This window comes from Myotis yumanensis, unplaced genomic scaffold (assembly GCF_028538775.1).
Source record: "Myotis yumanensis isolate MYYU_CA2020_CCGP unplaced genomic scaffold, mMyoYum1.0.hap1 SCAF_6, whole genome shotgun sequence".
NCBI classification, from domain to species: Eukaryota; Metazoa; Chordata; class Mammalia; order Chiroptera; family Vespertilionidae; genus Myotis; species Myotis yumanensis.
In genome coordinates, this window is record NW_027223757.1 from 22,497,880 (window position 1) to 22,511,582 (window position 13,703).

General features: G+C 41.5%; 1 protein-coding gene across 1 annotated transcript in view; it reads right to left on the bottom strand.

Annotated features, from left to right (window-relative positions):
* Window positions 1–13,703, bottom strand: part of SLC2A12 (solute carrier family 2 member 12) — a 46,544-nt gene that overhangs the window by 11,479 nt on the left and 21,362 nt on the right. Inside the window, 1 exon segment of the mRNA XM_070417723.1 lies at window positions 1,074–1,196. Coding sequence (XP_070273824.1) covers window positions 1,074–1,196 — 123 coding nt within the window.

Below are 13,703 nucleotides of genomic sequence, written 5' to 3' on the forward strand. Positions count from 1 at the left end.
AGAATGATAGAGAGAAAATAACAGATCTGGGCAATGATGCTCAAAGGAAGTGGTTGCAACAAAGTGGGAGACAAGCAAACGACATATGCCTCGATGGCAGGACACGCCATCACCTACAAAAGAGTTTCAAACAAAGAGACAAGAAAATCCAAATCTCTTCAAGCTTCCAGATCTAAACAGCAGTTGTCGGGAAACACAAGGGACAGAGGTCACGCAATATGACGGCAATCAGCAAAATCCCGCCTGGGGAAACGATGAGATGAATGACCCAGTTTCTTCATTAAAAATATAAAGTAGGGGAGAGGGGAGGAGAAAGGAAGATGAAACCTACAAAATACAAGATACATATCAATCAATTGTAAGTTATATATTTGGATTGTGATCCAAACAAACAAAATATAAAAAACAATTATAAGACACTTTGAAGAATGTGAACAGATTGGATATTGACACCAAGGAAGTTATATTAATATTTTAGGTGGATAATGATAGTGTGGCTATAGTTTTATTTCTTGTTTTATTTTTTTAATATATGTTTTTATTAATTTCAGAGAAGAAGGGAGAGGGAGAGAGAGATAGAACATCAATGATGAGAGAGAAACATCATTGATTGGCTGCCTCTTGCATGCCCCCCGACCTGGGGCCCTAGTCTGCAACTCAGGCACGTGTCCTAACCAGGAATCAAACCTGTGACCTCTTGGTTCATGATTCAAGGCTCAAGTACTGAGCCACACTGGCCGGGCGAGGCTATAGTTTTTAAATGCCTTATCTTTTAGAGGTCCATGCTGAAATGTTATACACAAATGACATGCTGTCTGAGATGTGCCTTAAAATAATGTGGGGGGATGAGCAGGTGGGGTTTTAAGTGAATTATGGTTGACAACCCTTTAAGTTGGATAGTGGGTACATCAGGTTCCTTGCTACTCTTTACTTTGGAATGTGTTTGACAATGTCCACAGAAAAATATTTTGTTTTGCCTTTTTTTTTTTTTTTTTTTTTTTTTAGCTGAGTGTGCTTCCCTTACATTTGTCCTAAGAGCACAAAGGCATTAGTGGAAGAGGACGAATCCTTACCGGTCACAGTCAAAAACGTCAGCGAGATGAGGAGGTTGATGCCCCAGTTCATGCTTGAAGTTAAAGCCATGGCTCGACCTCTGATTCCACCGGGAAAAATCTCGCTGAGCACCAGCCAGGGCACTGGAGGAAAAGGCAGAGCGGGCAGGGACAGCAAAATTATCAAAAAGCCATTGACACCCAGGGGCGGCCCACGGATCTCTGCCCTAGTCTTGCCTGATTTGTGGTCGGAGAGCAGGGCCATGTGCCTCCGCCTTACCTCCAGCCAAGTGGGGAAGGGTTCAGGAGGAACTCTGAGAAAGCCTGACAATGGTCCCCAGAGTAGGGACGGGGATTTGAAATGCTGTGTGTGACACAGGCCTGACAAATGCAAATGAGAAGGGCAGTGGGTGGGGCCACCTGCCAAGCACAGAACCTTAACGTCAGTGCCTCTGGGCCCTTTCCTGTAATCTCGTTTGCCCTTGACCTTGGAGAAATCCAACATCATAGCTACTGAGTGGGTAGAACATAATACTCTCACTTGTCCTGCTTATGCTTCCTTGGCCTGGGGCAAGCTAAATAGAGAGAACCTCTAAATTAAATAGAGCTCCAAGATTTGATTAGCATGCCAGACTCAACACATTTGAATCTCTGAAAGGAGACTTTTCTTGGCATGAACACTGATCAGAAGACTTTTTATTATCTGAGAGTGACAGGGAATCTTATAGGACCTGCCTTAAGGACTTAGAAAGAGGAGTGGAGGAGCAAATGAACTTATCTCTTGCTCCCAGCCTATCAAATTGAGTTTGCCTAATAAATTGGCTGCAAGTTCCTACGATGGGCTGAGCAATTTACAAAACTTACCTCATCTGATCCTCACAAAATCCTACCAGACAAGAGCTATTACTATCTGTCTTTTATAGAACAGGAAATTGAGGCTTAAAGAGTTAATAATTAGCCAAGGTCATGGGGCAGGTAAGTGGCAGAGGTGGCATGAAGCCCTGGCGCCCAGTCTCTGGAACTCATGCTTTTTAATCACGGTGCTGTGATTGGTGGTGGCTCAATAAATATTTGTTAATGAATAATTAAATGCGGAGTTCAAACATAGTTTGATTCTGAGGAAAGGACTTAGGAGCTGTCCAGCCCTGGCTCACTGCTGACTAAGTCATCTTGTGTTGAAAGGCCAACAATTATATACCAACCAGCTGCACTGTCCTAGCCCAGAGGAGGTGGTGGGAGGAAGGAGCCAGAAGCCAGGGAGGGTCCCACCGGCCAGCAACCACTCGGGCCACCTATGCCAGAATCACGCAGTCAGCTGTGCTTCTAATTTAATGTCTTCCATGACACTACCACACTGTAGAGGAAACATCTGCTCCTAATAAATTTGCTGTTTTCAAGTAAGAAAAATAAAAAAAATAATAGAAGACGGCAGGAAAAACATTTGTTTTTCTTGTTTATCTTCTCCAAGTAAATTGATATAGGGTTATCTCTAAAGCCTGGAAGAAAATGACCATGATTATTAGTGTTCTAATTCACAGAGAATTCAGAAACATACTTCTATATCACTCCCTTCCACTTCTTGTCCTTCACTAGGTTCTTGCAGATTCTGTCCTTAGAGATCAGTGCAGTGCTCCGGTAGCCTTGCCTGAAGGGATCAAGACTGGGATCTGGCTCAGAGTAGAATGACAACTGCATCATTCTGGTGAAGCCTTTGTAACAACCTGTCCTTGGGCAAATACAAGATAAAATTATGTAAATTCTACTTTTTAAGCTAAACAATCTATATCACAGACCAATGCCCCTGTGTCCCTTCCTGCCACGGGTCTTTAACATGGTTCATGGTAGAGCAGAGGGCCCCAACAGCCTTTTGCTCTAGCAGCCATGAGGAGGAGGGGAGGGAAGCACACGCTCATTTTCTTTAAGTGAGGGCATTAGCACAGGTTTTCTTTTCTTTTTTTAAATATATTTTTATTGATTTCAGAGAGGAAAGGAGAGGGAGAGATAGAAAAATCAATGATGAGAGAGAATCATTGATCGGCTGCCTCCTGCACGCCCCTCACTGGGGATGGAGCTCACAATCCTGGCATGTGCCCTGACTGGGAGTCAAACCTTGACCTCTTGGTTCATAGGTTGATGCTCAACCACTGAGCCACGCCAACCTGGCAGCACAGGTTTTCTTGATTTACTTCCATCCCCACCTCATCACCTCTTAACCCCCTTCTTTCCTTTCCCACCTTTCATTCTGAAGCCTCTTGGAATCATTTAGTGGGGCCTGGGGATTATCATTGCTGAGGTCATCAGAGCTGTGTTGGCCACAGATGAGAATGAGATGGTCCTGCTGTTACAGGAAGTGTGGTCTTGCTAAACAGAAGATGGAACAGATGCAGGAGGTACTAGGTATAAGTGCTCAGTCTGAACTGCCAAGAGCTTGCCTAAGAGCACCCAGTTTCCACACAGAGCCTTTCTGAGGCACATATCCAATGCAGCACTGAGCCACGCCCTCGGGCAGTCTGACCAGTCAGTGGGCAATGCACTGAGTATTGAAAGTGACTTCCCTCGGTCTCTCATGGAAACGTGTTGGGCAAACCTTACAGCTGACATTTCCAAAGATAATGTAGCATTGCTGAAAGCTTCTACTTCTTTTTAGAAAGAATTCTGAATTCCTTCTAAATTCTACTTCTCAGAGAAAGAATTCCAGAACAGAAGCCTTGGTTTATCTCATAGACTAGATGTTGCAACAAAATTGATGTGTTTCAACAAGGATAGTTCACCTCCTAATATGGAGTCTAAGTCAAAAATAAGGAGAATATTATTTTAACCATAATTTCAGAACCATAAAATCACAGGTTTTCAGATCCAGAGAGTGAAATAAAAACCAAAATGGCACCTGCAGCAAGAGAGAACTTACTGAAAGGGTCAGAGCCTCTCCAGGACTTAGGAGCAAGACAGGGCCAGACTCTCACAGGCCTCCGTGTCCCTGGGCGTGGGCTGTGAGTGCCCAAACAGGACAGGCAGAGAAGCCTTGTTTCAGTTCGTACAACGGTACAGACCCTCACCTGCGGATTTGATATGGTGATATTTATAATGTAAAGTTTCTTAAAACCACTGATGTTTTTTCGAAGGAGATGGCCTAATTTCTCCCCCAAGGAAAATCAAGCTATTCCCACACGCCACAGTAGAGAAGTGGTGGCTCTCTCTGGCTGTCCTCATTGTCCCCTTCCCTGATCATGGCCCACAGGAGGTGCTATGTGCTATTTGCTTGGGAGGAATCCAGAGTATCCAGAGACAAAGTGAATGCCTACCACGAGCTCAACCACTGCAGTTTAGCAGGTCCTGAAACAATTCTCCTTGACCCCTATTATTCCACCTGCAACCCCACCATCCCAGGACTACCTCAGCAATATCTCTCTCTACAAATGTCAGCATCTGCACGTCTTTCAGGCCTTCCCTATGCTGCACGGATTTGCTGGGAGATAACTGTGCACAGATATTGGACTCACATTTCACATGATATTAAATCAGACTGCCTGTCAGAACCTGCCTGGTTCTGATGAAATCTGCAGAGTGTTTATGGCTGCACAGAGTGTCATAAAAAGACCATGATGGGCAATAAATTAAAGTGGCTCTGTGTGCAGTGGAGGACATGGACCTGGATTAACGGCTGTCAGTGGTAATGACTGACCCCTGCCACATGTAAACCGCCATGCGCTTCTCCTCCCTCCTCCATGTTGCTGCCACTCTCTGTGAGGCTGTCAGTTCTCTCCCTGTGCTCCCAGATTTAATCCTTGGGGCGCTCCGGGCACACTTTCCTTTTGGCTGGAGCTCTTCCTGAACCACCTGGAGCGGTAGCCGCAGGTTTGAAAGTCACATGGAAGTTTTGAAACTCTCACCAGAACACTCCTACCAACTTTGGAGGAAGTTCTGTGCTTTGGCTGCAGACTTTTTAACAACTTGATTTGCCCAGGAGCCAATCCTATACTTTGTAGGAGTGAAGCCAAACTCCTACGGTTTCTATCGCCTTTGCAAGTAGCATGCAGCACACCCATCTCTCTCATTGCAAAGGGCTACTTTCATGTGAATTAGGAAAGAGAATATACCCACTTTCTTCCAACCAGATGTTTAGGTTCTGGCCTCATAAGTTCCCTAAGTGGGAAAATTACAGTCTTTAAAAAATATATTCCACCATAGGTCACCATCTCCCACATCAACAATGATGTGTTAGTAGCTTTAATTAATTAATTAATTAATTTATTTTTCGTATTCTCTCTTCTCTAAATCTCTTTGAGTTTTGTTCACTCCTGGCCTTGTGGGGGGGAAAAATTCACCCAAGTTGAATTTCTTAAATGACAAACCAAGACATTCCAAGGTGAATGTCACTTACTTCTAGAATTACATGATTCATGTATTCTCTTTAAATAGGTAAAATTTATTGTTCTGAAGAATAATGAAAGTGGATGGGGAGTTGAAGAAATTTTATGATAGTAAAGTCATTCAATTCTTCTAATTAACAACCAAAGTTATTTCTAATATCAGCTGATAACTTGTATAGGTCATACTTCAGTTTTGTTGAAAGCAAATAATTGAAAACATCTAGGCTTATAAAAAGATTATTATCTAGTTATTAGAGTCTTACCCTAACTGGTTTGGCTCAGTGGATAGAGCGTTGGCCTGCGGACTGAAGGGTCCCAGGTTCGATTCCGGTCAAGGGCATGTACCTTGGTTGCGGGCACATCCCCAGTAGAGGGTGTGCAGGAGGCAGCTGATCGATGTTTCTCTCTCATTGACGTTTCTAATTCTCTATACTTCTCCCTTCCTCTCTGTAAAAAATCAATAAAAATATATTTTTTAGTTATAGGAGTCATTTTTCACCCAACATCTACATCAGTATTTCTAGTCGTCTCTTTAATTAGTGTTTCCGGGGTTTTTATAATGTGTGACATGTATCATAAGATTTCTGATGGGCAAAAGGTGTGCTTTCTTTTAAGTGGAAGAACACATAACTGGGGAGAGGGGAAGGAGAAATGTTAGGAAACAGATTTTTTTGAAATTCAAATTTATTTCCTTTGAAGTATCATTAAAGGACCATTCTGGAAAATAAAGCCCAGGAGTATGCAAGTATGCATATCCTAATTTGCAGACCACTGAATCAGTGTTCAAAATGCAAGGAGGTGTGGGGGGGCGGGCGGAGAGGGGAGGGAAGCTATAAGAAATTAGTCTTTTCTAGTTTAAACTATAACTTGAATGTCAAGTTTCAGATGTAACATTCTACGTTGTGCTTTTTCATGCCTGATGCTTTGGACTTCAATCAGAAAAGTTTATAGTTTTTAATGTTGCAAGTGTTCCTTGGAAAATTTCGTAACCTTGTGTTCTGGAAAATAGTAAAGTAAAAAATGAATGCTTGTGCTTATTAAGATAGTGTTAAAACCTTAGTCTGTCTCTTTAATATCGCTACTGTCCAATATTTATAAGTTTCAAGGTCTTAGGGCTATGGTTGTGCTGAGCTGGAAATAAAGTTCAGCATAGATGTATTATGTGAACAGTTGCTGACGGTAACAGATGGATGGTGTCATTCTGTCCAAACACTACAAATGCAATTTTAGACTCCTTGGTTCTGTTAGTACTACTGCTTCATCATCTGACTCCAAAGAGGAAAATAGGATTTAATTGGATAAGAGTACAATATTTCTTTAAAAGTTTTGCCTCTTTTGTTTGGGTGCAAATATAGTGTAAAACCCTTCAGACACTATTTTTTTGTTTATTTTTCATTACTTTAATTCCTAACACCAGAGGATCAAATAATTCACCACTTTAATCAATCAAAATGACCTCTGACCTAATTAACTAAAAAAGGAGCAGTAGCAGTATGAATATTGGTAATTACTGAAACCTAAGATTTAAAAAGGGGGGATAAAAGGGTTGCAAGATCTTAAAGGTAACACAAACCCTGTGTGTGAGTATGATTGTGTAATGGCTGCACTTAATAAAAAAGCTCTCCTGTGTAAAGAATAACAGTTTGTGCAATATACCTTTTCTGTAAGGATGTGTAATTATCATAAGAATGGTGGGAAAGGATGATAAACACTAACTGTGATAGTTCTGCATATCAGGGGCCCGGGGTCTAGGGAAAAATATGAAGCGTATCTTTTGAAACATTTGATGTCCTTCTGGCCTGTAAGCCTCTCTGCTCTAAAGCCAATATATTTTAGAGTGAAGCAGCTAAATAAACTTCTAAATTCGAATCTATTGTTCCACATCTCTGGAGTTGTCATAATCTTTAACTGTGCAAAAATCACATGAGAAATTTGAAGAGCTAGAGTTATTTAGGTATAACATCTAAATTTAGCCCTAGCTGGTTTGGCTCAATGCATAGAGCATGGCCTGCAACCCAAAAGGTCCAGGGTTTGATTTGGGTCAAGGGCATGTACTTCAGTTGCCAGATCCTCCCCAGCCTGGGGCCTGGTGGGGCGTGTGCAGGAGGCAACCAATCGATGTGTTGCTCTCACATCAATGTTTCTCTTTGTCTTTTCCTCTCTCTTCCACTCTCTTTATATCAAAATATCCTCAGGTGAGGATTAAAAATAAAAATAAATTTAAGTGTTACAGCAGATGGGTCTTATGCTTCCTACTGATACCCATCCTCCAAAAAGCTGGTTAAACTCCACAAAACCAAACTAAGCAAAGCTAGGCTCTATAATCTTTGAGCCTTAAAAAAATTCTATTTTTTTGTTAAAAGCAGAAAAGCAGGATATTGGAGGTGAGAGACAGTTCCCCATGGGTTGCTTGCTTGTCTTACAAGCAAAGAGACTGACTGCCTTTGTGCCAGGAAGATAGACATAGAGTCTCATCTGAAGCAAAAGTATTTTTTACTGTCCCGTAAATTAAAGATAAAATCTTCCTGCAGAAAAAAAAATCAGGCTGGCTTGCTATCCTATCCTATATGATAAAAGGCTAATATGCAAATTGTCCCCTCGGGAGTTTGACTGCTCACTAAGACGTGCGCTGACCACCAGGGGGTGGCGTGGAACAAAGAAAGGTCCCAGCCGGCAGCTGGCAGCTGGGGAAGGAAGGCCCTGATCAGCCCTGATTGCTGGCCCGGCCTAGGGACCTTACCCTACCTGTGCATGAATTTTGTGCACCGGGCCTCCAGTCTATTATAAAAAAACTAGAGGCCTGGTGCACGAAATTCATGCACTCAGGAGCGAGTCCCTCAGCCCATCCTGTGCCCTATTGCAGTCTGGGAGCCCTCAGGGGATGTCCAACTGAGGGGTTGGGTCTAAGCTGGCAGTTGGACATCCTTAGCACTGCCATGGAGGCAGGAGAGGCTCCCGCCACCAGTGCTGCATTCACCAGCCATGAGCCTGGCTTCTGGCTGAGCGGCACTCCCTCTGTGGGAGTGCACTGACCACCAAGGGGTAGCTCCTGCATTGAGTGCCTGCCTCCTGGTGGTTAGTGCACATCATAGCGACCAGTTGTTCCCCTGTTTGGTCGATTTGCATATTAGCCTTTTATTATATAGAATTTGGGTTCCTTAAGCTTGGGGTTCCTCTTCTTTAAAATAACCCATCAAGTGTGTAGGTGTCCTCTGTCCCTCTTCATGGGGCTTGAGGAACTGGTGCAGCTGCTGACATTCTGGCTATTGCTATTGCTAGCAGTAATAAATGGTTCTTTGCCTCTGACCATGCATTCTTTTGCCAACATCTATAAAACTGTGACAGGCCAACTTGCTAGTTTGCAAGTGGTCTAACATACCATCCAGTTTGCAGTTCTTGAGAGTTTGATTACTTGTGGCTATGGTATAATTTTTCTACAAAGATCTTTTATTGCTATTATTAACTTTGGACTGCCCATTCATATCTGAGGGATTTAATGTGATTCTTAAGCCTGAAATAATCCATTGAAATATTCCTAAGAGCTCTAATACTAATTAAGTGAGCAAAAACAACCCCCAAATTCCAGGTTCAGATTTTCACATATTTCTCTTCAGAAAACCATAAAAGAATTACCTTAAATTATTTTTGGTAAAAAGACAGGTTTTAAAACATTCAACTATTAAACCAAGTTAGGAATAACCACCCGATGATATGGCAAATCACAATCTTTATTTCTTTTTCCAGGGGAAGGGCTGGGTCTCATATTTGAGGAAAACAATAGATATTTGGGGATGAATATTACATCTTAACATCATAAAAATTTTAAATGCCCTAATTTTAGTACATTTAAAACATCAATTTTCTTTAGTCATCAATTGAATTGGAGATGACCCTGAATTCTCAATTGAGTAGCTTTACTCAGATATAATTTTTGATCAAATGTCCAGAGAGTTCAACACAAGCCATGTTTATCTTATTCCCTAGATATTGACTCAGATTCATGCCAGAGGAGATCAGGATGTATCAACCCCAGACTAGAGAGAGAGAGCTTCCCTTTAATCACAAGCTGAGAGAGGTCCAGAAACATCTCTCTCTCTCTCTCTCTCTCTCTCTCTCTCTCTCTCTTTGAGATGTTTTTGACTCATCTAACAAATATTTATGGAGTCCCTATTGTGGGTCAGGCCCAAGGAAACAACAGTGAGCCAGACAGTTTTTGTGCACATAGGACATAGAGTCTACATTAGTTGCACCAACTTATATGAGTAGGCATTGGGTGTTTCTCAGCCTACATCAATCACATCGATCACCTTTCACCAAAGCCTAGGGATTTTCTGTACCGCCTGTCTGTTTTTCTAGGAAGCTCTCTTGACTGTAGGTCATCCAGAATTGAACCATATTTCAAGCCACCAATGTATTTTTTTTTCTTGACCCGACTAAAATGGTTTATAGAAGGGAGGTCAGGAGGACCATGGCATCACAATGCAGCATAAGGTATGGAGCGCTACCTGTGTTCTGGCATGACTTAAGCAAAATGCCTGCTGAGGTCAGTGCTGGCATTATCAGAGCTACTCATCTCAGTTTGACCACAGCCAGATACTTAACAGCACTAGGAACTAAATGTTCTGAGTCTCTGCTGCAGACCAGACACTAAACCACATGCAGATTGTTCCATTCAACCTCACAATTACACTTTGAGATGGACAATATTGCCCCATTTTCTAGGTAGGGAAACTGATGCCTACAGAGATGAATTGACTTGTCCAAAGTCCTACCTTGTGGGGCTGGGACACAAAATGATGCCAAAGCCTCGTCCCAATTCAAACACCACGTTATACAGCCTTGGGAGGCTTTCTTGCTGTTCTCCTAAACCTTCAGCTCATGTCCCTCTCAAGGCCATTCTCCCTGCTGAAACTCCCTTCTCCCAGAGTTTCACACTGCCTTTTTCATATGAGCCGTGGCCCAAATGTCACCATCACAGAAAGGCCTCTTATGGCCATCCTATCGGAAATAACCCTCCTCCAAGAATGCTCTTTCATTTATCCTTCTTCATTTTTTATCACTCGTCCTCCGCCTGAATGTTAACACCTCTCTCTTCCTGACCTGGGATAGTACCTCTCTTCATTTTCTTGCTCATTGCCTGTCCCCACACTCGTTCCACGAGGGCAGGGTGTGGCTCTCGCTCAGCCATCCCTGAATCTGGGTGAGCAATACACACGTGCTGGATGAGTGAGTGAGTCAGTGAACCCCCAGGCTTTCCCTCTCTCTTCCTTTGTTGGTCACTCCAAGGTGTGCTTTCTTGCCCGAACTCCTGCTTATTCGACAGAAGAGATTGGGGAAGATGATTGGGGATCACCTGTCAGTCAGTGTTCAGTATGAATACAAAGGTAGTTAAAAAATGGCAGTCACAGTCGCATACCAAACTTAATATGTGACCTTGGACAAATTCTTTTCATTTGATCATAATGAAAATATATATAATCACGAGATGGGACAGGAGGTTAATTAATTGTACAGACGTAGGAATCTGTGGATTTAGAAAAGCCCTGGTAATTACTGTGAACAGAACAGTCACACACATTTTTCTGAGTTACATTTGCTATTTTAAGAAGGCTGGGTTTCTACTCAAGTATCACCTCAAATGAACTCATGAGATAATAACTTTATGCCTTCTGTTTGGGCTCAACTCTGCTTTACTTATAAAGCATGTGGCTCTAAGTCCTCACAGTGTCAGGACTCTTCCATTCTACCCCGATGCTTGAACCACGACAGAAAAATACTGTTATTAAAATAAGCTAAAACGATGATTGGGATCACTCCAGAAACACTGTGGAGAGTAAGGGTAAGATTTTGAACATATTTTGAAGTGAAAGGTCAGTTATGGAAAACAAAATGTTTAATAATAGTCTCCAAGAAAAGCAATGGAGTATATATTCTGATTTTATTCGATGGAAGAATTTTAGTATTAGTTGTAAAGAAATGCAGGGCTGAGGTTCTTAAACTCTTTGGGCCATGAATTCCTTTTTAGAATAATATTTTAAATGCATTAAAATATAATACATAAGATTGCTTGGTATCAAATTCATTTCCCCCCTGAATTCCAGATTCTAGAGCAACCTGTTATTTTACAGTTAGAGGCCAGAGAGTGGAATGACATAGAACATACACGCAATCCTAAAAAAAATAGAAACACTCCTTTGGCAGAAGAAATTATGGCATGATTTAATGCAATTAAGGAATGCTTTTTTAAGCCAACCCATATTTAAGAAGGTTTAATGAAAATGGTATAATCTTGCTTTCGATTTTACTTTAGAACAACATGTGCATTTATTTTTATACCTCTATTTACAGAAAGGATTTGCTTTATTACAAGCAACCAACTCTCTACATGAAATATCTGAGAATAATCACATTAGGTTAATAAGTTTTAGAAAGCATTCAAGATCTAGTATGAAAATCTTGCTCCTAATAAAAATATTCTTAAACCTCCCACTGGTTTTTGCAGCTTATACCAATGCTCTAGAATACAATTTTGGTGATTGAATTGGAATTCCTGTGATATGCTTTCTTTAGAAAAGAAAAATAAACTACAACATGAATATGGACAAAAATGACTGATCCTTAGCAAGGGATAAAAAAAAAAAAGGGGGGGGAAATTACTCAAATCCCTTCTAAAAGCTCAAGGAGAATCAATAGCCCCAAACCACAGATGGGAAATCGCTGCTTGTTCTACTTAGAGCAAGCGGCTGATGGGAATTCTGTCTCAGGCTGCATGCTTCCCAGCCTTGGGAGGGAATGCCTAGCTCAGTCCTCGGCATTACAATTAGAAGTTGCAGAAACCAAGCTATTTCCCTTTCCCATACCCAAACCCCTTCAACTCTGAGACTCTCTACCTCACTAGTATTGCTGGGGGGTCTAAGAAATTCTCAAAGGGACTCACTTCTCCAGGTTGTAGCAAAAAGCAGAGGTGTCAAAACAAACAAACAAACAAACAAAACAAAAAAAACTGGGACTAATTTTAGGTCCTCTGTGCCTGAAAGTCCCAATAACTATGACTTAACAAAGAAAAGGCCTAAATGCCTCCCACTACTTGTTTCCAAGCACTACTAACTCCCCTGCATCTTTTCTTATGAGCAAACACAGAAAGAGATTTTTGTCACATGCCCCTGTGATGAATTATTTTGCAAAAGAACTCGTGATGATGTTTGGCAGAAACAGGAGTTTCTCTGGCCGCCTAGCATTTCTAACTTACTGCTACTTAGTTTGCCCATAGGTCGCTTAACACATGTAAAGAAGCACACTTTGAGATTTTTCCTATATCTGCATCTTATTTTTAAAGTCCTCCCCACCCCCTTAGAAACACAAATGTGTTCGTGTATGGTTTTCAAACAGATTTATGCTACACTCACTTAAACGGAGAGAAGGAAAAAATATAAAATGTCATTTCTTTCCTCAAAGAGCTGATAATCCAGTAACCATATTCTAGCTAATAAACCAAAACATACAGTAGCAATAACTGTATCAGTAAGGACTATGTTATATTACAGTGTGCATTACACTATGTGTATAAACTTCCATTTATATCATACCCTGTAGCATCCAAACCACACATACATTTGCTCACCTGATGCTGACTCTGTGACATAAAACAGATATTATTATACCCAATTCATAGATTAAAAACAGCTTCATGAAGATAGTCGACTTAAAGATCACACAGCCAGTAGGCTGAAGACCTGGGATTAGAATAAAGTTTTCTGATTTAAATTCAGGCTTCTTATAGCCCAGAACTGACCTATTCTACACTAGAAATAACTAGTAGTTCATACACATAAAGACCTCGAAGAAAGAAGTGAATTCCTAGAGGAGAGAAGAATTTCATTGAGCTTTAAAGGTAGGAAGAATTTCATTGAGCTTTGGGTAGGGTCGAGGAAGTGTAAAGCAGTGGGAAATAAAGAAGCCCAGGGTGATAAGGTACTGCCCCATTGCGCAATGCCAGGGACACTGTTCACTTTGCTGTCCATGTGGAGTCTATACTAGTATGTACTCCTGTATGAATGGTGGCCCTTGAGCATAACTCCATAAACCACATTATAAATGGTACCCCAAGTAGTTGTGTAAACAGCCTGATATAGTTGGGTGAGATGGTGGAAGGTCTTGAAAGTCATGCAATTCTTCCCTCAAAGAATGGTGATATAGTGGTACGCAAAGCATGGAATTAGGCTTCCAAAGCCTGGGGTTTTATTTCCAAATCTGTGTCATCTCAATCCCCTGTGTTTCTTGT